Source organism: Bos indicus, chromosome 22 (genome assembly GCF_029378745.1).
Source record: "Bos indicus isolate NIAB-ARS_2022 breed Sahiwal x Tharparkar chromosome 22, NIAB-ARS_B.indTharparkar_mat_pri_1.0, whole genome shotgun sequence".
Lineage (NCBI taxonomy): Eukaryota > Metazoa > Chordata > Mammalia > Artiodactyla > Bovidae > Bos > Bos indicus.
This window is the reverse complement of record NC_091781.1, coordinates 45214791-45242158: the sequence shown is the minus strand read 5'-3', so window position 1 is coordinate 45242158 and position 27368 is coordinate 45214791. Positions and strand designations below refer to the sequence as shown.

Here is a 27368-nt window from a genome sequence, read left to right as displayed (position 1 = left end):
GAATCCAGAGAACATGCTGTGAGCCACAGTCACCCAGCTTCTCTTGGGTCAGTGGCCCCTTGGAGTACGTGCTGAGGATCAAGATACTCTCTGTCCTTGGAGGATGCACATATACCACACATCCCCACATCTGAAATCTCTTAACCATGTCCAGGGGTTGGCAGACCCTTGGAGGTTCATGAACACCAGCTTAAGGACCTAGGTACTACTCTAAATTCCTCCAAGGTAGGAACTGTATTTTTTTCACTGCCTCAACTCCAGTGCTGAGATGAATAAATTGTTTTTGAATGAATTACTGACTGAAAGGACTTGGGGTAAGACATTCAAGCTGTGGCTCTGAAGAATAGCCTTACAAACTTGAATATAAGATATCTTCCAGAGGAGCAGAGAAACCAAAAAATAAGGTAATTGGGGAAGAAGGAAAGCAGAAAAGAAAGCATATCACTTTGCCCAGGAATTAATTCTGCCATTGAAAGTAGGCAGAGCCCTTGTCCACAGTGGCTCTGAAACATATAGTAGCTACTTCTGGTGGCTCAGAGGTTAAAGCGTCTGCCTGGAATGCGGGAGACCGGGGTTCGATCCCTGGGTCGGGAAGATCCCCTGGAGAAGGAAATGGCAACCCACTCCAGTACTCTTGCCTGGAGAATCCCATGGACAGAGGAGCCTGGTAGGCTACAGTCCATGGGGTCACAAAGAGTCAGACAGGACTGAACGACTTCACTGTCACTTTCAGTTTCTTCTTCCTAAATCTTATGAGGTATGCCTTCACTGACGGACTTCCTCAAGAAAAGCTGCAAGAACCATCCTTTTCTATCTTATACAACTTCAGGAGCTTGGTTTTTCTGTAGACCACTGTGCCCACCTGTCTCCCTATTCTATGACTGATTTTTCTTTGCAGTCTTTGATATTCAATTTTCTCCTTTTCCTTGAGAGTCAGAAGAGACACACACTCCAGAAGTTGGACCCCAGCTATGCTTTAAACTTGACAGCCTGTCCATTACTGCAATGAGAGGCTGAAGATTTCTCTGCTGACATACAGGCAAACAGAAAATAGGGGATCAAAAGTCTGCCTCTCCTTGGCCAGTCTGACTGGACACCCGGGGAAAACAGAACAGAAGACTCCCACTCAGCCCTTACCCTCCAACAATGGTGTGCCCCAGCTTTGACACTCAAGGTAGAAACCTGGAGGTATAACCACTTTAGTCTTTTCTCTTAACTCTTCATCAAAGCCCTGTGACTTCACATGTTAGTCTCATCTCCAATTTATCCACATGTCTGCATATCCCCCACTGCTCCCCTGGGTCAGCACCATTTGTGTTAGTCTCTCAGTCACATCTGACTCTTTGTGACTCCATGGAATATATCCCACCAGGCTCCTCTATCTGAGGCATTTTCTAGGCAAGAATACTGGAGTGGGTTGCCATTCCCTTCACAGATGGTGGAACAGCCCTATTTCTGCTCTTCCTGCCATGATATGTCATCCTCCACACAACAGTCTGGGTTGTTCTACAACATGAAGTGAATTATGTCATGCCCCTGTTTAAGATCCTCTAATTTTCTTTTTATTTTTTACTTTCCTTAGGCTTAAAACCCAAACTTCCGACCTCAGCCTAAATGGCCCTACATGATTTGGCCCCTTCCCACTTCATCTTCATCTTACTGTCTTATTTTTTACCCAGAATCATGGATTTAAGCCCCTTCAGCCCATAAAGTTCTTTCCTACCTTTGGCCTTTGCTCAAGTAGGTTCTTCTTGTTAGCCTTAGTACCTTCCCAATTTCCATCGAAGCAATGATCAAAGTGTATGTTTTCCATTCATGCGTTTAAATTGTTATGGACAGTTTCCCTAAACCATATTTTAAGACCAACAATATAGCAACCATGTCTATCTTATGCATCACTGTTTTCTCAGCATCTAGCCAAGATTTTAACCATTTGATGAAAGAACAGATGAACAGGTGAAAAATGATTGAATGATTGGATAAATGAATGAAGGAAGGAAAAGTCTTAGGAGCAGATGGCACAAGAAGATGAATCTGTCAGACCCTCAGTCATAAAGAGATGGGTTGAATTAAAAACACTAGTTGGTATCCTTGCCCAGCTGATATAAAAGGAAACCTCCACTTTGCAGAGAAACTAAGACTTAAGTTGAGGAGGTTGAGCACAGGACAGGCAGAATGAGCACAGGCTTTGTGCCCAGACCTTTTCTGCTAAGAGAAGGCACAGAACGTATTAACATAAACTTTCTAGGCACAGTAAAAAATCTCCTTCCTCATTCTTCCTAACAGGCGGCATGCCAGGGAGCTCTATCAGCTTTCGAGCGCGGCTTCTATGTGTGCAAACTCCCTTCCTCAAGTCTACGTGCTCTGCGATTCATAGGCACGCTCACTCAAACACCGTCCATGTGCTGGTGGCATAGAGCTACAATGCTTCGTTTTGACAGGATTAATCTACTAGCATCGCGGTCCCGTGCCAAAACTTGTTAATGCCCACATCTGTATTTTTATGAATCGGGTCCTAAACATTTGCATATGTTTTCAATCTAAAAAGACTTATTCTTTTTTAGTGGTTTAAGAAATAAAAATGATTTTGTACTCTATGTCTGCTCAATTACAAGAGTTCATAGTAAAAGCTGAAACATTCAAATGTCAAGGCAGATGTGGCCCTAGATCTTGCAACGGAACCCACTGTCTCACCTCATTGAATTTTCACAAACCAAAGAGCCTCCTGGGGGTGCAAGGAAGGCACCTCCATTCAATGGAAATGAAGGCGTATTTTTTGACACAGATCACTGCCACATCAAGTGGATTTTGCCGAAGGAAAGTAATGGAGAAATTAAGCAGCTGCTTTTCCTGCATTTTTCAAAGCAAGATAGAAAATGCAGAAGGGCCCCAAGAGCACATTTTCACAGTCAAATTGGGTGGATGACACAAGGGGGTCATGGTCGAATACACATTTCGGTAATGCCCATAAGGGCAACAAATTGCTGGAAATGTGATCCCATTGGGTTTCTGTAAGAAAACCAGAAAAATAAGGCAGGCGGAAGGTAAATTCCAGCCATAAGAAAACAGGAGTGGGGAATGAGCCAATAGGGAGGGGGCCTGGAGAGGAGCTAGAGGCAGCATATAGGAATACGCAGTGGGTCTAACCAGCCCAGACTACATAATTTGGGGGGCCTGGAGCAAAATGAATTGTGGTGTGCCTCATTCAGAAATTATTAACAGTTTCAAGACAGTGACAGCAGAGCATGAAACCAAGCTCAGGGTTCTGTGGACTACACAGGCCACATGCTGATAATGCTGGGCTAGGGTGTGAGGTTTATGGGGGAAACAACCAGCTCTAGGGGCTGTCAAAACCCTTTAGAAAAGCAAACTTTCCCCAGTCCACTTTGCTCTCAGAAAACACCACCCTTGAATGATCACAGTGAGACAAATGAATCATGCCTAGGCTAGTATCTGGAAGTGCCAAAAAAGGGAGGAGCTGTCAGGGTCGTTATGCTAATTCCAATTTGTTGTAATTTTTGGAGTGACTTTTCCTAAATTATGATTCATTTCAGCACCGAAACACCAGATTCAAGTCAGAGGCTTATGATGCTATTATAAGCATATTACTGATGCCTAGTAAAATAACTTCTTGTAATGTTTCTTTTATAAGGGCCATAAATCAAAATATTCAAAACAGTTAATTTTTAATGTGCCACTATTATCCATCTTTAGTTATAAATTTAATATCTCCTTAGGCCCCACAGATTGTAATGCGACTCAAAACATGCAACGGCTGTTCAGAAATAGAAGGTTCTCCCAGTATCTCATTATTTAAATCCTTAAGATATGGTTTTAAAGGCCTGAGGATATCTGAGCAAACTTGTTTAAAGGAGTCATAAAGAAAGATAAGTAGTTTTCCTCAGAAGCCTATAAAATTTATTACAACATATTAAAGCAGGATTATATATTGACTAATTTTCAGAAGGCATTTGTTTTCTGGGATACATGGTATTTGGGGAAATTTCATAAAGGAATAAGGAGGATGGGGATTAATGCCATTATCTCTGCTTCCCTTGAGCAAAGCAAGGCTGTCTATATGCCTTGGCACCAGTTTCATCCTGAAAATGACAAGGTTTCTATGTCAAGGGATGGTGGAAGGCGGGGGGTTGGGGTGTCAAATTCTTGTGAAAGAGCAATAAGAGTCTTTATTTTCCAGGAGGAGGGGCTTTCCTGATGGCTCGGATGGTAAAGAATCCTCCTGCAATGTAGGAGACCTGGGTTTGATCCCTGGGTTGGGAAGATGCCCTGGAGGAGGGCATGGCAACCTGCCCTTAGAATCCCCATGGACAGAAGAGTGTGGCAGGCTACAGTCCATGGGGTCGCAAAGAGATGGACATGACTGAATGACTAAGCACAGCACACATCCAGGAGGAGACACAGATGCAGCCCAGTCCTGACACTGTAACACGATGGCAGAAGCAGGTTCACAGAAGAGCCCCAAGAAGGACTTACACTTTTCTAGGCAAGCCCCAAACTCACAGAATCTTCCTTTGCCTACTTGTTACATGCATGCTGTGGGCAGGTTTCATATGTTCACTCTTTAACATTATAAAATATTTACTTCTCACTTAGAAATGTTTTAGGTCAATTTGCATCTTTATTAGCTATTCCATATGAGTAAAGGCCATATTTCTCTTAAACTTTTCTCCAGATAGGGAGTCTCTAAGACAAATTTTAGCATTTCTCTGGTTTCCCTACCTCCCTATATCAACAAGTTTCCCTTTGGAACCACTTTGCATCTGGAAGAGTTAATTCTGTACTGTTTCCCTCTTTACTAAGGAAAGGGAGAAGGGGGGAGAAAAGGGGAGATGTGACCAGGAAGCAGGCTCTACTGGTGGTCAACGGATCCAGGAAGTGTTACATCTATAACTATGCGGAAAGATGCTGTAAATGAAAGTCAAACCTCTGTGTGTTCCCTGAAGGACCAGAGAAAGCAGTCTGACTCACTGATGGGACCTTCGATGGGTTCAACTGAGCAGTGAAAAATATCAATGAAAACTGTCACCCACGGGCGAAACACACAAGTTACTATTTTCAAATTCATCCCAAGAACCACTGTTTACATAATATGAGCACAAGACTTGCAGAAGGGCACACCTGTTTACTTATCCCAAAGAACCACCTCTCCAATCACAGACCTGGGGCATTTCACATTTGTCCCAGAAAAAGAACTGCATGGTGAGTACTTGTGACTATGGCACACAATCTACCACATTTCTTGTTATGAATATATATATATATAAATATATGCTCATATACACTGTCACCAACTTCAACAGAATAGTCTGTGTCACCATAGGTAGATATATTCAGCTCCAGAGCATTTGTGACTTGGTGTTAAACAGCCTGCAGTATCCTGGAGAGGTGTGATTCACAATGGCAAAAGTCGACAGAGTTCAATGTTCCATTTTATATTAATAACACAGAACATTACATGCACCACTATTCAACTATAATGCAGACAGCCAAGAAATAAACAGTGGGTTTGCATAGATAAAAATCAATCTTTAAAAAAACAAAATCCTCCGAAAAAACATAATGCATGAAAATAATGCAAAACTATAGGCACGCAATTGTCAAAAAGCAACAGATATAAAACCACTTATGAGTCTGTCAACATTAACATTTCTGTTCTAGTTCATTTAAAGAGATAGAGTTACCCGTTCACCATTACTATGCCTTGCTCCTTGTGTTTTCTTCAGAACTGCCATAGAAGAGAGTACAGTTCATTAAATGGGCTTCTTACACATGATAGTTTCAGCTCTATGAAGATAAATAGCTTTGTTTTCCTTATTCCTTACCAAACATTTGACACCACCAGAAGGACATGGGAGTTGGACCGCACTGGCATATCTGGTAAGAGCAAGCAGTCGGCTGAAAACCATGACTGGAGAACTGTGACAATTTCTGAGTCCACAATCATGCCTTTAAAAGTGTGGATAAATCCTAATGAGGGCAGAGTTTACATCTTAAACAACATAGAAACATTTGGATGGTGCTCAACCCAGCCCCAACAAGGCAGAACAATAATGTGGTTGCAGGGAGGGGGGATATGAAGGAGGGAGCTCTTGGGGGTGGTCACGGCACGCAGAAGCAAACACAGGGCACATCACAAACAGCAGTGAGCACAACTGAGCACGCACACAATACAACACTAGAATACAATTTTTAAAAGAAAAATGATATAAAAGATGGTTTTCTCACCCCTCAAAACAAAACTGGAACTTTGGTTTACAGGCCCGGCTACGCCCATATGCCCTCCTCGTCATCCTGCGGCCGGCCAGGGGTAAGAAGGTGCACGGAGAGGAGGGGAGCGCCGGAATGAAAGAAGAGAAGGTTAGTCACACTGGGATGCACTGCAAAGGCACACTGATCTTCACTTTGTTTTTTAATCTTAAAGAGCGAGGAAAAAAAAAAATCCATAGTAACTTCAAGTTCCACATCACTGACTTGTCAAATACATAACTGAGTTTTGTATCTATGGCAACCCCCACACAAAAACATTCCACCCACCAGGCTCTGACTCTGTGTCAAGAATGGATTAGAAGATTAAAATTAGTCTACATTAGCAGATGATTATTTTTTTGGAAAGCATGCAATCTGAATTGCATATGCCTAAAGAGTAGATTAAACCTTTTAAGTAAGCAGAGAAGTAATTATAGTAACTAAATACCCTTAATTTCTCTTAAGCTTGAAGTATCAATAAAGGCTGAAGAAGAATTAAAAAAAAAAAAACCAAAATTCCACCAACTTGGGTGGAACGAACTTCTGTAGCATGCGATAATTGACATTGGTTATTTCACAAAGGCTCAAACATACTGTGATCTTCTGGATTTGTCAGGTTCTATTTTACTCTCAGCGTAAAAGAGGATGTGCCCACCATGGAACGATTATACATTTGCACGGAATGATTATACATTTGCAATCAAATAAGTTTCAAAGCAAAGAGAGTAAACTTTCAATTCAGTAAAATGCTTGTAGAAAGCAAGTTTTGTTTAACTTAAAATTGTGCTCAACTGTGGATAAATGGGAACTTATTTGGTCTGAATTCTTGTTGAAAACATTTCCAGAATGGTTCAGGCCATTTTCCTCACTTAGTGAAGAGGTGGATGGGCAGGGCAATTGAATCTATACAGACAGAAGTATATCTGCCATCACAAGGTCGTGTTTTGAACAAGAATTCTCACTGTTCACTGCAAGGATAGAAACAAAGTGTAGAAAACTCAGTGGTTCATATCCTGGTCTCACACGTAATTTGGGAGCTGTGTCTTTTAACAAATCCCTGACAAAACCAGGTTTTCCCATGATTGTCTTCTGTGTTTTGAAAATCAGGAACAGGAAAAACAATAACTTGAAGCATCTTCTCACAATATGTATCCATATTGCTTAAGCTGTTGTAATATCAGGTTGAATTATATGAAAATGCCCACTGCTGGCCATTTTGGGTCTAGAAAAACAGCAACTTCATACAGTTTGACCTAATCTTGCCAACAAGGCTATGGTGATTTTATCTGCTCAAGAATTTGGATCTATGGTCTTTGAAATGAGTTTTCATATGATTTCTCTTATATTTTTGTGAATTTTATTTTGTATATTTAAAAATATTATTCTGACAAAGGGAGTTCACCAGACTACAGCCCAAAGAATTAACAATGTCCCACTGATTTGAGTCAATCAAGTCATTTGCACACAGTCTGAATTGGACAACTCAGTATGAATTTGCACTGACAGTTTGGCTAGTAATATTCTGGCCCCACATAAGTTCAACTGATCATCTTACCTGGGTCTCCTTCTCATGTAAAATTTACCTGCGTCTATTTACCACTACACAGTCTAGTAATTGCTCCTGGCAATGAACCTCCCTTTTCCCTACCTAATTGGAGAAATATGGATTTTTACATTCATTCAATTTTCTCTCAGTTCCTGCAGAAAAGAAAAGTTTATGTCCTTTTTTATGCTAATAAAGAAGGAAAGTATAGCAGGGGACCCCTCAAGCGTCCACAAATGGGTCTCAGAGGGTCTAGCAATTCCTTGCAGTTCAATGCAGAATGGTGTGGGTATGTGTGTAAGTATATTCTCTGGATGGAGGTCCTAGCTTTCATTATAAGGTTCCTGATTCCCAAAGTCTCTGCTGCAGGAAAACTCAGAGAGATGCCAAAGTCACACACACAAAAATAGGCTGTTTTCCTCAAAATGCAGCCTACAGTCCCTGCTGACTGCTTCTGAATGGCTGTAAAATCATTCCCTGTGCTGAGCAGTTTATTTCATTTTGCATTTAAAACCAACAGTATGTAGACATCCAGTTTGTTTCAAATCCAAAGATGTTTTAACTTTTGAAAAAGAAGAAGGAAGGAGGAAAGAAAGCCACTGCCACCAAAATCTATAACTATTTTCCTAACGGTGAAGTGTGGTCTAATGCAAATTACTTTTAGCAAATTAAATATATTAAAAAGTGGTAATTAATTATGATTGAAGCAGACAGGAGTTGTAGCGCGAAAATACACACTGCCAATATCACTACCGTGCCTCGTCCACCATAGGAAGAAAAAGGAGCTCCCAGATGTCGAGGCTTATTAAAAGCCAGATGTTGAGATCGACGTCTTGTATGCTGGTGAATCAAGTAAAGAAGTATGACAGTCCAATATAAACTTTGCTAACGTTTAACATGGCAGAAATGGGGATAAATTCCTTCAGTGTGCTCAGAATATTATGCATATCTTTCAAGTTCCTAGTTTCTGAAGTTAAAAGTATTTAAAAGAAAATAGAAAGGGAAGTGGTGGCCATTTCGGGTCTCTCTAATCTTCAAAGCTTAAACATGAATTGACCCTAATCACCAAGTGATCTGGGTCAGAGTGAGTGTCTGCTTGGGGAATAAAAAAACAAAAATGCAGGAGCTAATCAGAGACGGAGCCCCAGATATTTCCAAACGTTCGCAGCTGTCTGACTCCTGCACCGCCTGCATCTTTGTATGCAAATATTAATTTGTTCGGCAACCTTACTGCCCAGAAATGTAAATCTGGGGACCAAAAAAATAAAAACCAGATAAATGTCACTTGATCCCTAACTTCATGCCAAGTTATTTGGAAATTCTTGAAGTTTTAAAATGCATCTATCAGGCCTGAGAGAGTCAGTTTCCCTCCCTTGTTTTTCTGTTTTCAGATCGACTTCGCAGCGGGCTTTCTGGAGGCTGCCTGGCGTTTGCTCCCTTGTGTGTTGTCCCTGTGAGTGATTGCTATGCCAGGAGTTGCCAAAATATCTGGATGAGAAAAAAGCCTCTAGTCCATCCGTCATCCGTCTGCTTTTGTCCACAGCATCTGGGGACGGAACATCCAAGGTGGGCTGAAGCCCAGAGCACAGTGACCACAAAGCCCGTTTTAAAGAGGGAGGAGGCTTAACTATCCAATAAACTCAGGATGTATCTATTGCTCCAGAGATGATATGAAGACTTGACGGAAATCCTTAGTTCCAGATGCTAGGCTCTAATGGGGTTCTCTAAATACTGAGATAAAACAAAATCCCTCACCGGATGGGCTGCTCAAGGGGCTATGTTGATGACAAGATCTAAGAGCAAAGTGACTGAGTCATCACTGACAAGATGGGAGACTTGTTGTGGGGACATTTATTAGCCCAGCCATGGAGGTCTGGGAAGGAACTCTGTGATATGACCTGATAAACAGACCAGTGTAAACCTTTAATTGGTCTCTATTTTGAGGTATTTGGTATAGCCAGCAGGCAAGCCTCAGCCCATCACAGGGCTGGTTGTGTGTGTGTGTGTGTGTGTGTGTGTGTATGTTTTAAAAACCCTGCAATTTTCTTTCAGTTGATAGCTGGCTTTTTTCTTGAAATCGAAGGGCTAGGTTCCTAATGAGGACCTTACTGTCACACTCATCCTAACTGAAGATGAGAATGAAATTACGGAAGCATCACTTTTAAATCAGCCTACTGCCTCTGTAAGAACTCAGCCACTTGTCTCTGCCAGGAAGTTCAACATGGCCTCCCAGTGGGACAAGCAGGGTGACCCTCCTGGTTACTGACAGGGTGTGGCGTGGGCAGTCACCAGATCCACCCCTACTCCTCCTAGAAGTTCATGGCTCCTCTGATACTTTCTGCAAACTTCAAGCACCAGCATTCCGCAAGTCACAGAAGCAAGACCACAGTGTTGGGTATATGATGTGTCCTGTGCCCGGGTTTGAGCAAAGCAGCAACTCTCAGCATTTCCAAACTGTAGGCTTGGCCAGAACTAGGGAAATAGAGTGTATACAAAGGAAAGCAAGGGGTGTGAGCCTGGAGATAAGGGCATCAAGCCTTATCAGGGCACTAACGTGTTTTCTTTCTGGGTCAAGTCCAAACCTTTCCTCTGGAAACCTCACATTCGTGTCTGTCACCTCTCCTGCCTCCTAGAATGCATAGCCCATAAGTTGATGTCTCTGTTTATGTGACGAGGTCAGGAATGGCTGCAAACTCTTAGATAATTTGATTTGTCATAGCCTGTGGTACCCATTTGCAGACAAGTTCTCCCAAAGAATAGCCAAGTCCTTACTAGATTCAGATACCTGTTCTGTGCTGTGTTTCTAGATGCTAATTAATTTCTGACCTGGGCTAGAAATGAGCCAGCAGGAATTAGCACCAGCTCCAGGTTAGAAAGAATGGGACGGCTCTTAGCTTTCTTCACTAAGAATCACTAGGACACAGGGCTGGGGAGGGTCTTTGTGTGAACAGGGGAAGGCAGGCTCAGGGACAAAGATGAGGTAGGTCGCTGAAGTACACTTGGCCAGGAGCTGCGGCTGCTGCTGCTGCTGCTGCTAAGTCGCTTCAGTCGTGTCCGACTCTGTGCGACCCCAGAGACGGCAGCCCACCAGGCTCCCCCGTCCCTGGGATTCTCCGGGCAAGAATACTGGAGTGGGTTGCCATTTCCTTCTCCAATGCATGAAAGTGAAAAGTCAAAGTGAAGTCGCTCAGTCGTGTCCGACTCTTAGCGTCCTCATGGACTACAGCCTACCAGGCTCCTCCATCCATGGGATTTTCCAGGCAAGAGTACTGGAGTGGGGGTGCCATCACCTTCTCCAGGAGCTGTGGAGTAGGGGTCAAATTTCAGTCCATCTGACCACAAAGATTCACCCTCCTGACATGTGAACTTTGAAGCCACAGAAAGAAGCCCTCATTTTGGCCCCAGAAACACCTGAGGGTCCTGCTCAGCTCAGCTCCGAAGTCCTTAGGACTCCGTGTTGCCCCTTTCCAAGCTGTTGAAGGTCCTGGTTGGGACTGGATGGTACAACTTAGGTGGGGTTTCTCTGGCTCTTCGAAGAAAGACAACCTCACATGCATATGGCAGATGTCCTTTATACAGCTTATCAGTAGCACCCCGCCAAGTTTCAAGGTCCCTGAGGGAAAAGGAAGCACCCCCATACCCTTCACACTCTGTCACAGCACCTGTGGGAATTTAACATGCATTTTCAAACCAGAAAGCCTATAAGGACTGGCCCCTGCTTTTCTGAATGATTTGACTCCTCTAATAGAGAAGGCAGCCTGGATTTCAGAGTTCCTTAGGGGCTGCCAAGATTGTGTTTACTTGTTTCTCCCCAGAATGGTTCCGTCCCCCTTCTCATGGCACTAGCTGCACTTGTGATTTATTCTTCTAACCTGACTTGGTGAAAGCCGAACAGCCCTGGCTAAGGGGAAACATGATGGGCAATCTCCATGTTTTAAAAGATACAGGGGGGTGTTTCTCAAGGGAGAGGCAGAGACTGCAAGCAAGCCTGTGCAGCCTGGTTGGTTCTCAGCAAGTCTACCACACTGGGACCCCTGAGGCAGGGGGCCATCTAAATCCTCTTTGGTAAGCCATGGAGAACATTTGAGAAGCTTGTGGGGCATTCTCCTTCACTTCTAATGCAGCATCTTTAGGCACTTTCTCATTTTTTTCCAACTATCATTATAGGGTGACATGAAAACTAGCTTTCTATTTCCTTCGAGCAAAAGTTAATTCTGACAAACCAATCTAGTGCATGGTGCCAGCTCTCTCAGCTGAAAGATACAAGATACCCAGATGAAGATAACAATGCTGGAAGGTTGTACACTGGCCAAGAATATATTTTCAGAGCCCAAAGTCAACATCTGCTAAAAGCTGAGCCATTGCCAGATAGCCATAAAAAAGGGGTGGGGTGGAGACAGGCTTTATTTTCACTCCCTCATCCATCAGTCATTAACGCTTGGCTTTGTTAAACAGAGTGAAAATTGTGTTTTTTAGCAGGATTCTGACTCTGCTTTTTCCTGGCTAGTGGGCAACCAAATCCCCTAGCCCCTTGACTTTTCATGTCCTCAAGTGCCTCAGAAAGAAAAAAGAATCGGAAGGCCCTGATACTTCACAGGGCTGCTCTGTGAATTAAACTGGAGAACGTAAGTTAACCTGACTTGTAGACCTTAAACATGTATACAAACATAACTGGGCACACCGCCCTTGGTGGTGGCATTTCATAGGCTGTCACTATTACAACAATGTATTTGATATTGTGCTAAGACCAAAGGCAAAAGGGTGTATGTAAAAAAGGATCAGACAGTGTGTTAAACCATCCTTAGTTATTTTAACCTCTCTGGGCTATTCAAAGCTATGGTTTACACCTGTCATTAAAATACAGATGCTGAAACAATTTTTCAAATGCTATTGTTCCACAAATACAGTAGTTTGCAGAATCTGGCTAGTGGGCAACCAAATTCCCTTGCCCCTCGACACTGTGTGTGCATGTACGTTTAAAGAATGTTTTCAATTCTCTTTTCTGTGGTTCCTTATCTTCTGAGTGCTGCAAGTGCCTGGGGCATGGAAGTCCAACATGACCCTTATTACATCAGTTCAAGAAAAAAAAGAAAGGCAATGGTGTTTAGCAAGAGAAAATGGATTTCCCTGCTTCCAGACCTTTCAAAGTTGGCCACCCCCTTTCAATGGGGGAGCTAAAGAGCTGCCTCTTAGACAAATGTGACCGGATTAAAGCAGCAAGTTGAAAAGGAATCAACCCTTCCGCAATGCCAAGATGAGTTACATCTACAAGCTGGGGAGAGTAGACTGTGTCTGAAAAACCCCCGTTGACTCAAAAGATGCTGCAACAAATCTCTTAATGAAACCCTAATACTGCACACAAGGTTTAAAACTAAGAGGAATCAGTGAAAGGGGAGAAAAACAACTTTATCCAAAATAGAGTAAGACTGAAATCTTCAATAGGCTCAAATTACCTTTAAGGAAAAACCCTTTTCTAAGAGGAGGATCCTGATGCATTAAGCAGCTCTGTCTTTTTCCCCAGACATGAAGACCCTACCTGGCAGGGTTTATCAAATCGTGCCCTTGCGTGCTTACATGTAAGGAGTTAATACCACACCCAGATTAAAGAGCCTTGGCAATAACTTGCTCATCCACACAGCCAGCTTTCCTAAGGCTGTGTCACCCCTCCCCCCTTCCTCTCCTGCGACTGAAATGCTTGGGTGAGCACATAACAGCTAGTAGAGGAAGGAGCAGTTAAATACCTCCCACAGCAGTGCAGACATTTGTCCTCATTTCTTTCCTACCTGTGGCCTCACAGAGAGCCATGACAGGGTCATTCCAGAGCTTCTGCTCTTAAAAGCAAACAAACAAATAAACTACCACCTTTATTTCCCAATGGTGAGAAATCACATATTCCTTCTGGCTTGTGTTTTAGTAGCTTTGGGGATTTGGGGTATTCTTTGAGGGGTTAAAAAAATTATATCTAGCTACCTTTCTACTTCATTTACTTGAAAAAAAAAATCTGTTGAGTTTTAAACACAGCATCTTCCAATCCACTTGCGATAAAAGGAGTATCTGAAAAGGGGCAAGTAAGCACAAGAAAACAAAATTGTAACAATGTGTGGTGAAGGATGTTAACTAAACTTATTCTGGTAATCATTTCACAATATATCCATATACCAAACCATATGTTGTATATCTAAAATTGATACAATGGTAAAGGTCAATTATATTTTCACTTGTGAAAATTAACTGTTTACAAAAAGAAAAGAGGCAAGTGGATCATAAGATATAGTTCAAAATGCATTCCAGGATTTCTCTGACTCCGATGTGGAGAGGACTGGCCCAAGAGTAGGAACAGTTGAAATCTTTGGACCCTTCTCCCATTCAATAAACATCAGCCCAACAAGATGTTTCTTCATGGGTTTTGAATTTGAAGGCTTCATCCCTACTTGAAGCCAAAACCCAAAGCCTTCTTCCAAGAAGCGGGCCATGAAATTAGATTTGCAATGCAAAGAACCTCTATCGTCTCTTGTTTAGTCAAGCTTCAGACATACTAACTTGGATAGGAAACTGATATTAAAATCCTATGACATGTTACCTTTCTTATTAGGTTACCATCATGGGGAACAAATTTCTTTTTGGTTGTCCTGAAACTATACTTTAGCAAATTCTGATATGTAGGAGTTAATTTTTCTTCTATGTTGGAAACAAGAAAATGTATTTACACACACATGCACATATATGTATATATAATGAACATTCAAACACACACACAGGGGAAGTTAGGGAGAGAAATTTCTAGTTAAACATGATCTTGAGAAATTCTTCCATATGTGGAAAAGTCCTCAGTTCGTCTGACATATAGCTATACATACATATATACACACAGGACACTATGTATACATTTATCCCACATTCATTTAACCTCAAAACATAAAATAAATTCTTTTTTTTTCCCTCCCTAAGCAAAAGCTAGGAATAACAACTCTATACACAGAATCCATCTTCTGGGGGCAATGGAGCAAGTTAAACCCCTCGTCTGTTTGTTAGAATTCAAAGGGCTGCACTTTGGCTAATCTGTTGGTGAAAGTGCAAGGAAAGCAGGGCATCAATCACAGAAGCCCGTCCGGCATTTCACAGAGAGGGCGAGTGGGGAATCCAGAGGCCTGGAGTCGGGTCTCTGAGAAGTAACAGGGCCCGGGGAGGGGCTGCTGTGACTGCTTCCTTCTCTGGGTGGACAGTGAGACTCTACAAAGCCCTGTTGCCCAGACATAAAATCAAAGCCCTGGGGAGGTGGAAGAAGAGGAGAAAAGCAGCAGGGGTGGGGATGGTTACAAGACACATCCGGGACCAAGAAACTCATGCGGCTTGGAAATGTTATTACCTCTCTCCAGTCACATCTCAGTAAGGACCTGCTGGCTGGAATTTCCCCTCCTATGGGAATGCTCTGCAGGACACAGACTAATTCAGTCTGGAAGCTTGGGTGTGTGCAGTACGGACAGAGGTGCGAGGGTGAGAGAGCAAGAAGCTTGTTTTCGTTTTTGGATCTAACTCTACCTTATAGCTCTTTTGCCTGTAAGAAGAGGGTAGAGAGGACATGTTTCAAGACCAGAAATGTCAAAACCAAGGTAGCGAGTGCTGCAGCCTCTCTGAAGCAGAGCATAGATGCAGTCGGCATGGGTGGGATCACTGGGATAATTTTGTGGTATCTTAAAATATAATCTGTATATCGACCCCAAGACCACTAATTTGAAAAGAAAGCCATGTCTATGTCTGGGTTCTCTAGTGAACAAGGTATTTGGCAGCTTATGGGAAAATAACATGTGTCTCAAGCATAATCAATGGGAATTTTCAGCAGAAAATGGAAGTGGACATTCAGCCCTCTGAAATGTGTCCAGTGGTACAAACCCATGTTTCAGCTGAGAGCCAACACATACTGGGACCACAGAGTAAACAGGAGCAGCAGAGAAGGGGCCCAAAGCCACTATTTACATCTGCAGGTAGGTTCTGGAAACTGCCAAGTGGAGTCAGTAACATTTAGGATTGGGGCAATCAATTTTCTAGGAATAGATTAGGAGAGTGGACACCCTGAAGTGGAAGATGTACAATAGCTAACCCAGCTTCTGTCACAATGAGGTCACTATCTGAAAGCCCTCCAAGAGCCCTGGCTGGTCCGATGGCAGCCTCGAGCCAAGGGAAGCACCCTCTACTCTGCTCTGGGAGCCTGACTGGTCCCGGGCCTTGTGTGTACACAGGCTCACGGGTGAGCGAGCAAAGGAATGTGGATCCTGGTGATTCACCGCCCAGGGCCCGCTATAACCCAGAGCAATTCCTCTCCCTCTCTGTGCCAGGCTCTCTACTCCTTGAGAGCCTCACTCTGGTGCCTCGAGGGCAGTGGGAGAGCTGTAAGAAGCCACATTTTCACTGGCACAGTGACAGCAGGTATGGAGAAAAGTAAAGGGCAAGGGGGATGGGGGAAAATGAACTGAATATCACAAACAGAAGAACGGGAATAATGTTGATGAAAGCTGGGGCAAATGGAAAGAGAACCGATGGGATGAAATTCTAATTCAAATTTGAAAACTAAACCAAAATGAGATAAAATTTACTACAACTGGACAGGAAACTGAAAATACACATTTGCATTTAGAGGAAGTTGATACTGTAATTAAACCATATTTAGTACACATGGTTGCATAAATAGATCCATACTGACATCCAAGGAGGTTTGCTCCAGGTACAGCATTCAGAGATACAGACCTTTCTCTGGGGCCTGTTGATTTGCAGGTATGTGATTCTGAATAGATATCAGCCTCCCTGAGCTCCAGTGTCCTTATCTATGTAATGGGGATACTCCCATCTGCCCTTCTTATTTCCCAGAGGTACTATAGGAAGAACTCATTCAACAGACATTTATTGAGTGCCTACTATGAGCCAGACAGGTACAACTATGCTTTGGAATATGTAACAGAGAGTATGAATATGACATAAAATTCAATCAAAAATTCCCATAATAAATCTAATAAGTATTATGCCTCCATGCTCCTGGACTCTGTAGCCATCCTTTACAAGTAAGATTTCTATAAGCAAAATGTGAAATTTAAACTCTAATTGGGAATCTGAAAGTCTTCAAGGTAGTCAAAATTCCTTGGCCTTTCTAACTCCTGTGAGTGAGTGAGCATTTATATTCAAAGAAAGAGCCAGAGAGAGGAGAGACAAGTTCTGGGCTTTGAAAGTGACCACATATTCTGGGGTTCCAACACGGAAAAAGTGTTTAGGTTTTTGCCAGTTAGGTCCCCACAAATTAGAATCAGAGTGCCAGATGCTTTAAGAATTGGAGGTACGTTTTGCACCAAAAAGAAGTAAGATCCAGGTCTTTAAAGACCCAACATTCAACCCAAGCACAGTAGTGGGAGTTCTAGAAGCCAAGGGCAACCTGAACGAGTCTGGTGTTTTGAGTCATCTGAAGTGTGGTGCTCACTCTGATGCCATGCTTTTCTTATCCATGGGGTTGGTCCATACCTGGGAGGCACTGGAAGGACTATATGGAAGGACTATATCATGAACTATGACTATAAAAGCTACACAATGCCTGGGAAAATGAGTAAAAAATCTTGGCATCCTGGATAAGGCAAGGAAAAATGCTGCTTAAAAATAACAGATAGTGATGATGGCAGGTCCAGAGGGCATGTGGGAGAAGTTGAGTTTCCACTTAGCTTTTCTAAAATTGGTCTTGGTAACTTTACTAAAAATAAAATCACTAATGTGTCTCCAGCAGGTACAACTAAGTCTTTGGTCTTAATTATTTCTCAGAGCTCACCAGCAGCCTATATCATGGGAAATATTTCTTGTCTGCTTGCGTGCCCACTTCTTGGTTTGAAAGTTTTCCTAACGCATTACTGGGACTTCTCTGAATGTTGTACTTGAACATATTCAATGACTATGGTCATTCTCGGGGGTCATAGGGCACAAACTATTAACTGCTCCTTTCTTGGATGGGGGTCTATAGTTTGTTGGACTGACACACCCCACTGAATTCTCTTACATATTCTCCATATTTCCTTCCCCTTATCACATGCATTTTCAATCCCTGAAGAGATGTGCATGTATGATTATTCTCACTTTCTTGGGTCCTCACTTTTATGATGGTTCCCTTAACTGCAATCAATTGATTTTTTGGTGGTATAACTCATTGTCAGATGCCATTGTCTTGAAATAAAAAAGAATCCTAAGAGGTGAACACTCTCATTTTCTGCTATGTAAACCATAAGGAAAATTTGCCTCAAAAGTCTATCTTTTGATGTACAACACCAATGGGCACTGGATCAGCCATGTTTTAAGCTGGGTAGTCTTTTTCTACAAATGATACTCTGAGGACAGTATTCCTCAGAGCACAGATGCTACTTGAAAAGAAGAAGAAAAAAGATTCCATGATCAAGTAAGTCTGGGAAATTCTGGGTTAAATAAAACTGGAGAACTTGCTTTCTTATATGACTTTATGGATCCTTTGATCTCTTAATTGCACCAAGACTCTCCAAGATTATGTTATAATATGCAGCACTTTCCCCAAATTCTTTACCCACTAATTCTCTGTTTCAAACCTTCCTCATGGGACTAATGTTCCAAAAGTTACTTTGGGAAAGGCTAGTCTAGACTTATAACCCTTGGATTCAGTTTCTCCCAAGGAGAAAGCAAAATCATAGTAAAAGAGAGAGGGTCAGAGAAGAAGTGGGAAAAGAATCTAACTCTGCAAGTACCTGGCAATACTTAAATTGAGTTTCCTAAGGAAAAATTAGTTTCTCTGGGAAAGTAGCAAAGTGGCTGATTTTTTTTTTTTTTTCTTCTTCTTCATTTTCATGTGCTCTGACCTCTTAGCTCAAAAGTTAACGTCAACACTTTGGAGCTCCTCTTCTATAAGGTATAGGTGGTCAACGCTCATGGCCACAGGAAAGTTAGGGCTAAAACATTCATGGGAAGGGAATCAGGAATCCCTCAAAGAGAATTTTCCCCTTTAAGTCGGGTTCATTTAATAGGGGCATATCATGAACGCTTAGTTCAAATCTCATCCAAATCAATCCATTATTCAGCCTCTAATGTTGTCACATACTCATATAAAGCTGTCACTATCTTCTAAGAAGTAGCTCCACTCCATACATGTTAGTATATATGCTTACACGATTATGTGTTGCTTTTGTAATCAACTGGGAAAGACTTCCCAGCCTTTCAATGACTGTCACAGACTGGGATGTAGATTTATAATGATGCACAAATTGATATATAAGTTGGTGAATATGAATCTCCATATCCCACACAGGGGGAAGCATCATTGTCCAAGAGCAGGAATACCTGGTCAGAAAGGTTAACCAGCCCAGGGAGGTCTTGCCAGCTCCATCTCTGGAGTCAACCTCCTCCTACGAGGGCTCCCAACTTGAGTCTCCTCCTCTGACTGAAAAAATACACCAAGGGAGTATTACAGCCTTGCTGACTCCAATTTAAAGTCACAAAAGCTATCCTTCTGATGAATGATATTTCACTTTCACAGTGAACCCCACTGTAGTTCCTAAGTCACGGGCCCCCTAATTAAGTTAAAACTACCTGTTATCTGTCTTGTTCTGACATTATCCTGAACAGAAATGAATGAGACATCAGATTTTTAATCGAAACCAGACGTAAACTCCTTGAATATAAGGCTATTATCCATTATTCCCTTACCCAGGCCCAGTAAAGTGGCCATCATGGGATAGGTGCTCCAAGCCTCAGTTGAATGAGCAAAGGACTCCCAGCTATTGAGGGCCTCCTCCTCTCAGTGGATTTTTCCTCTGAGGAAGAGGGTGACACTCTCTGCCTTTATGTTAATGGGTTGCTTACAGTACTTACTGAGATGGAGAATGTGAAAGTGGAAGGTCATCACCACCTTCCTAATAATTGGCAACGTACAAGAGGTCCTGACCACGTATGTTAGCCAGACATTTCTCAAGGAATGCTAACTCTTCTGTGGAGGGCACCACACCTGAGCAATGATCTCTGTCTTATAACAACTGCTAGTGTCTGTCAACCAACAGAAGTCAACCAAACAGGCAAGTACTCTAGTTTAATGATTAAAGACCTCTAGAAAAGTATCTGGAGGCTATCTTTTATAAAAAATAAAAATATAGCATCACAAGGCAGATAAATTTGAACCGATGCTGTATTTCTAGCATGACACATTAGCATATGTGTCTCAGTGATGTAACAAGACTGTTATCTCAGCAGGTGCTTGTGTGACCCACTCCCCCAGTTTGGGTCCAAATCCTTTTTTCTATCGCTATAGTGTTCTCTGTTCCTGTTTCTCTGGGGGAAAGTCCAGGGTGGTCTCTAGTACCAATAAAATCTTACACTCATTTCCCAAGGCAGAAGGTCAAGGAGCAAAGAGCAGGGATGAAGAATGAGAATGAATTAGCAGGATGCCAGGTACACTGGGGTAGGTGAATGTGGGAAAGTGGTGATGGTTGTGAGGGATGATAACTGACTAAATAAAACCAAATTAAACCAAAACCAGACATTCAGGAGAATGACATAAAATCAATCTCACTTTCCACTTTGCTGATTTCCAAACTGAGAACCCTTTTTGAGAGTTAATGACATAAACCGGTGCCTTTCTATACTTAGCTTCAGAAACTAAGATGTCCTGTGTGAACATCCTTTCCAGGGTTGAGGTCTCTGAGGGCAAATGTTTCCCAGGACAATGACAGGGCCAAGCTGAGGGTGAAGATCGCTCTGATTGGAGCTACCTTACTGCACAGCTCCACGGGGTATGTCTTATGTTGTGAACTATATAAATAGCGCCCTCTGGAATTGTACCACTTGCCAGTAAAATTCTTGGAGACTTGGAATCTTAACTTCTCCTATGGGATGCTAACAACATGAGGTAAAAAGGAAACAGAGTTATCTGAAAAAATTTTAGGAGTTCAGCAAGTACCCCTTCCTTTTATAAATAGTGAAACCCTTCCTCACACAGGTAATTCAAATAATCTCGTTCCTCACTATTTAGAAATATATAACAAAGGCATTTAGATGATTCCATTCCATTACCTATGACCCCACCTCTCTTGAAATTTATTGTATAAGTTACACTACTTTTTAAAAAGGTCACAGTATGATAAAAGAGGAAACACTATTAACATTGACTATGATATCCTGCTAATTTGCATTTAATTTCATAATATCCATAAAATTTACCTTCAAGAATTTTAATGCTAAACATGTAAACAGTTTTTGCATCTGGTGGGTGAAGGTGAATATCACTGAAAACTGCAGGAGAACTGTGTTTTTGTCAAGCCATCTCTTCACTTCTTTACTTAGGTAAGCGAGAAAACAGAGTCCAAATCAAATAAACCAGACGCCTTGACTTCACTGGCTAAAATGCAAGCAAAACTGATCTCTTTTCATGTAGTTTTACCCCACTTTTAATTTGCATCACTAAGGGATTTTCTAGGACAGTGCTCAGCAAACTCACGGCTTCTCTGATTGGCAAGCTCATGGAAACAAAGTGCTTTCTCTTAGAACTCTGAAAACAACATTCTAAAGTAACCCACCATTAGATACTGTGCCAGCAATAGACTACATATCTATGAAAAAGAAAGGAGAGGAGGAAAGAAAATGCATAATATAAACAAGAACAGACAAAACCTTAAAGAGGAAGGAGAAAGGAAAACATTTAGATTCCCTGAGTGATGGAAATAAATACCAAAGCTATTAGTTTCAGTTCAAAGAACATATCACTTTATGCTGTTTATTATTTCTTGAGGATTATTTATTTTATCTTAAAATATCCAAAGGGTAAAAGGGGTCTTAGAGGTAAGCAGCAATGAAACTGACCTGGTCAGGAGAGGGCCTGTGGTTGGAATGCTGCGACCTCCCAGGAGACCGGTGGTGGTGGTGGTGGTGGTGGTGATGGTAGTGGTGGTGGTCCTCATCATAGTTGTCTGCCATCAGCTTCATCCTGTTTTGGGTCTGCACAGAACACAAACCAGGGAAGATTCCATCAGGAGCTGGAAGACCAGCAAAAGAGGGGTCAGGGCATAATTACAACACCTGTAGGGCTCCCATTATTCTTTTTTTAGGAACAGAGATTTTCACTTTTAGTTCAATGGAAACTTAATAAAGAAAGCACCATTCCATTAGCTTTGGTGACAGAGGTTCTGTCACATCACTGAATCCGCTGTGTTGTAGGACAGACATTCACAGACATAAGTGTACTTCCCCCACGTGATTTAAAAGCCAATAAATGGACACATGCTAAAGTGCTTTGTGTTATCAAGCGATCACACAGATCCATAGTAAGCTTGCAATAACATACCGCCAACCATCACGTCTTACGCTCTAGAGCAAGCAAGAGAACGAAGCCCTGAATGAAAAGATGGGAAAGACCTGGAAGGAGACAGAGAGCTACAGACAACAGTCGTCCTGCAAGACAAGGCAGAGAAGCCCACCAAAAGGCTGCCAACCGCAAAAATATTGATGGGGCTGGTTTGTTGCTAGGATGACTTCTAGGGCAATGGCTCTCTATGGACATTTTAACTAATGTCGTTCTTTAGGGAAATTAAGGCAAAGAAAGCAAAGCTGATGGAGAAGAGTTAACCACTCTAATTTTACTCCTTGCTATGTTTGTCACACGAGGCAACTAAGTGTCAGAGTTAAACTCCAAGGGCTACAGAACTATATGGTTTTATTATGCAAGGCAAGAAAGAGACCAATGATCAATTGAGCTAACAAAGGTCACAGAATCCACAAAACTGCCTGAAGTCCACTTAGAAAGGCAGATAAAAATATCCAGCTCAGAAAGCTGGGAAATGCAGAGACTCCAAGTGTGGGCTTGGAGATAAGGCCATCTGGGTTCAACCACCTCTTCAATGGGTACATGGGCTTTTGAGAATTAACTATTTCTATGCCCCAATTTCCTCAACTTTCAAATGGGAGTAGTAGAACCCCTTCCCTGGGGTTGTTGTGAGGACAAAGTATTGTGAAGAGAATGAATTTCAAGTCAGTCCAGAATCTGGTACATAATGGGCTTGAAATAAAAGTCATGCTACTATTACTATTGTCATTGTTTACTGGAAGACACTTCTCCTTCTTAATACATGTTGTTTCCTCTGTTTGTGACAGCTGCCCCAGCCACCTTTCCCTGCCTCTAGTTTCTGTGTCAGGCTAATGCACAGCCTTTTCCTGACCCCGCCCTTGAGACCAGGTGACATGTACCTCCTGCTTACCACACCTCTCTGACCACGGATTCGTCCGTCCATTTGTCAGTAAACTTGAGGCTGCTTCTTTCATCAGTCTCTCTCCAGCGTCTAACACAGGGCCAAGTAGATACAGATAACATTATACATGTTGCTGTAACAAGTGACTCAAAGAAAGAAGAGGCCATAATTTTGAGGGCCACTGTCATTCTGGAGGTGAGCAACCCAATTGTCTTCAGCCAGGGAAGGTCATTAAGAATTGAGGACATCTCGTGAGTTGCCATAACAACCCCACTGGTGGCTCATGACAATGAGCCATCAACACTTTAAGAGAGCTGAAAGTCAGAGTTTGGCAGGGCATTCAGACAGTTGGAATTTTAGTATGTAACAGAAACAATACTCGGATAACAATTCTGGACCTAGCAGTCTATTCTTGTAGTGTTCTTCATGTATGACCTAATTTATCCTCAAAACTTTCCTGGGGGAATTATTACTATCCTCATTTATAGCTGGAAAATCAAGGCATAGATTTTCTTTCTTGACATAGAACATGGAGATAATCTGGACCTTCCAATTCTCAATCTTGAGGCCTTTCTCTTTGCCATGTTGCTAGCAAAAAAAGGCAAACAGCTGAACAGGTAGAAATAGCTTTCTCACAAATGCTTTGGTTCTGTTAAGTTTTGGAAACTGACTTCACATTCCAGTTCTGTAGGACAGAGGATGTCTCATGATTTACTCACTCCAGTGTTTTAAATGTGTACAATATTTGAAAGGCCCCAGAGTAGACATTTAAAAAAAAAATGCAAGTATATGGATAAAGACAATAAAAATAGAGGGAAAGAGCCACCTAAAAAAAAAAAAAAAAAAACTCCCAGGCAACCTCTGGCAGCTGATAGCATTTCCAGCCTTCATGTGTCCACTTAAAGTGTCAGAAGACCCAACGGACACGTTATATGTTGTGAGAAAGAGCAGCCAGTGGAGCTGTTGCCAACCAAATGCTGAGACTCCCCTACCGGCCTGTACTCGTGCATGAGATTGTGAAATGTCGTGTTCACACCTAAAATTCCAGTATCGTCAGGAGCCTGCAGTTTTGAACTCACGATCTAATAAATCTGGAATTGTTTCTTCTAAAAGAATTCCGAAAGTCTGAAGGGAGTTATAAGATCTGCTATGGTCAAGAAGAAAGGGACTCACCCAAGAATGAGTGATGAAGCCTAAATGAACAAATAATAACCCTGCTATTGTAAACATCATAATGTCCTTATCCTTTGGGGAAGCTCCTGTGATTTTATGAGATTATTTTCTTACCAGTGACAAGCTTAAAGCTCCCTACCTTTGAACTGTATCCCATAAAAGAATGTACAAGCTAAACAAGATGCTATATGCGGTCCTAAATGTGTCTGCTGAAATGAGGTGTTGGAGAATAGGCATGTCATGGGATAAAGACTGTAAATGAATGATGTCATCTTTCCAATTTGGTGCTGAAATATAAATAAACCACGTTGTTCATGTGAATAGCAGATCTGGGGGAAATGTACACACAGCAATTGTGAGCGGAAGAGGCTTCTTTTGATTAGTCTGGGCTGGAAGAGAAGAGTGTGAAATGGAGATGAAAAATGAGAGTTTAGCCTGATACTTTAGACCATTTTTATTTATCTAGCTTGTAGCATATCCCCTAAACTGTGACCGATTGCTTACAGGCTGGTTTCTAGTTTTCCCTTCCATAAAAACGTTTGACTGATCCTGCTCACTTAATTATCAAATTGGAAATGGAACTCTTAATGTTTTTTCAATCCACACTACCTATCCTTATCTCCACCCAATTATATTGGTTTCCTAACATGCCAAGAATGGTCTATAAGGATAGGAAGCTATGAATAAACACTCCCTAAAGGGGGATGGAAGAAAAATTGCAGAAAAATTTTAAGGATTGGAACAAGGATTACACTTGCTCAAATAATTTCAAACATGTTCATCAGGTGATTCCATGTGTAATGGTTCATATCCCTGTAGCCATCAGATATACAAGGTGCCCACCACAAAGCCTTAAACAGCACATCTTCTGGACAATCAAAAGTGAAATTCCAGGAAAGTTAATACAGAGTTGGAGCGAGATAGCTTTCCATAGCACTGCTCTTGGGAACTAATGGCCTCATTTAGTAATTCATGAAAGCCCGTTTTTATTTCCTTTTCAGAGTTTACCAAACTGCTGACCTGACACATTCACCTTTGGCTGTGTTATATTTGTTTTATTATATTATGTCATGACTGCTGAGACAAATCTAATCAGATTTCATTTTCTACTTCCTCTTTCTTCCAGACGCCACCTTATTTCTCTGGGGCAATAGGTTCCTAACAGCTTTCCTGCTGCACTCTTGCCTCCAGTCGAACACGATCTGTAGTCAGAGTGACATCAGACCTCTTACTACCTGGCTTCAGCTTCCCAGAGACTCCACACTGTCCCCAGGAAAGAGCCCCATCTCCTGCAGAGCTTAGGAAGCTCTTGTTAGGTAACTGCTGTTCGCCTCCCAGCATCCCACCTTCCCCTCCCCTGCCCAGGGACATGCTATCCTCTGCTCCTGTCATGCCTTTTATGACATGCTCCTCTTCTTCTACCTTGGTTATAACCATTAGTTCTAGTCTTAGCTTCGACATTATCACCTCCAGAACCACCTTCCTTAAGTCCACCTTGGAAGGGATTACTGCCTTCCCCAGAATTCTACTACTTCCATCACAGCACTTATCTCTATGAATGGTAAATAACTGCATTCTTTCTTGGCTTTCTCCGCCACTAGGTTGAAATTCTCTTCAGGGAAAGTGCTAGGTGCGAATTACCCTTGGATTCACCACCTAGCACAGTCTGATATATAAAAAGTAAATGTATGTTGAATAAATGTGTAAGTGTATGAAGGAATGAATGGAAAGGATACTGGCTATTTGGAAAAGATAAAAAGAAAAAATACAGAATTAGCATCTATGATGAATCAGTTGAGTATGTAACTCTCATGTGATGGTTTAACTTTCCCCATCATGCCTTTGTTTTTGGTTGTTGTTGTTCTTGGACATGAGAGAGCAGGATAAATGTACAGTTCTGGAACTGTTACAGAAGTCAAGTTGTTCTTGTTTGAGAAATATTCTGTTCTTGAATAAAACGGACCTACTGAAATACTTCATGTCTTTGGGTAGTTACATCATTAAGAATAAAGAGAGTGGGGGTGTCATGAGGTTCATTTCCTTACTATATTCTAGCCTTTGGAAGAGCAGGCATCTTTAGAATACTTTCATTAGCACCAAAAGTCAACCATGGAAAACTGAAACTGTATCTATTAACTAAAATCCTTGATGAACACCATCTGTGAAAAGGTGCCATAGACTCCACTGCTCTTGACATTTCTGAAGAGTTTATCCAAGGAGCTCTTGAAACAAAATGAAAATCCTTGATTGACTAGTAATAGACTCAATAGCTTAATAGCAATATGTAGCTATAAAAGTATAATATTAAAACTGCCTTTAAAAATATTTTAGCAAGGTGGCAATAACAAACTATGCTTTGATCAGTCATCTGGATCAACTTAACAATAAAACCTTCATGAATATGGTTTAAATAAGAAAAAAATATATAACAAATTTGTTGCTATGGGATATGAAGATAATACCATACTAGCAATTACACTTTCTCCTCTCAGGTTTTCTTTTCTGCCTCTTTCCTGCCAGGGAAATTCGAAATAGTCCAGAACTCTTCTATCAGCCTTCTTTCTGTGAAATCAGAGCAAGGTCAATAGTTCCTGTCTCTGAGTTAAAGATGAAGAAACTTTAACTGAGCAACAACTGAGCAGTGAGAAGGGAAGGGATTTCCAGAACACCCACAGGCCCACACAGCAGTGAATCATAAGTGAGCGGGGTGTGAGTTCCAATGCTTGGGTTACTCTTGCAGGACAGAATGAAGCAGGGGGATGAAGAAGCTATTAGGGGAGTATTCAGCATCAGGGAACCTTATGGGAGTAAGTGAGAATCACTGATGGAATGCCTTCTATGGTGGAAGCTGCACAGAAATTCATTCAACACTCATCAAACTCCTGCAACCACAAGACTGGAACAATTACATGTCAGGCTAAGTGTCTGAGTAGAACACATTCATTGAATCCTCTGAGATAGCTATTCTTATGAGCCGTCTTTTACAGACGAGGAAACCAAGCCCATGATTGCTTAGCTAGTGCGTACAGAAACAGGACTTAAACCCAGGTTTCTGACTCGAGTCCTATAGTTGTTTATGAATGGAAAGGTCCCAGGCCAGATGCATGCAACAAAGCAAAAATAAATATATGGGGAATTACAGGATGGACTGTAACACAGTATAA

The 27368-nt window shown here is 41.8% G+C and overlaps 1 protein-coding gene across 2 annotated transcripts in view; it reads right to left on the bottom strand.

Annotated features, from left to right (window-relative positions):
• ERC2 (ELKS/RAB6-interacting/CAST family member 2) overlaps nucleotides 1–27368 on the bottom strand; it is a 990200-nt gene that overhangs the window by 177241 nt on the left and 785591 nt on the right. The window contains exons 18-19 of one of the 2 annotated variants that reach the window (XM_070776467.1): nucleotides 21650–21784; nucleotides 6247–6312 (exon numbers count right to left, since the gene is read on the bottom strand). In XM_070776467.1, coding sequence (XP_070632568.1) covers nucleotides 6286–6312; nucleotides 21650–21784 — 162 coding nt within the window. In that variant the 3' untranslated portion in view covers nucleotides 6247–6285. The remainder of the gene's footprint in view (nucleotides 1–6246; nucleotides 6313–21649; nucleotides 21785–27368) is intronic. The other variant, XM_070776466.1, reaches the window with a different exon arrangement.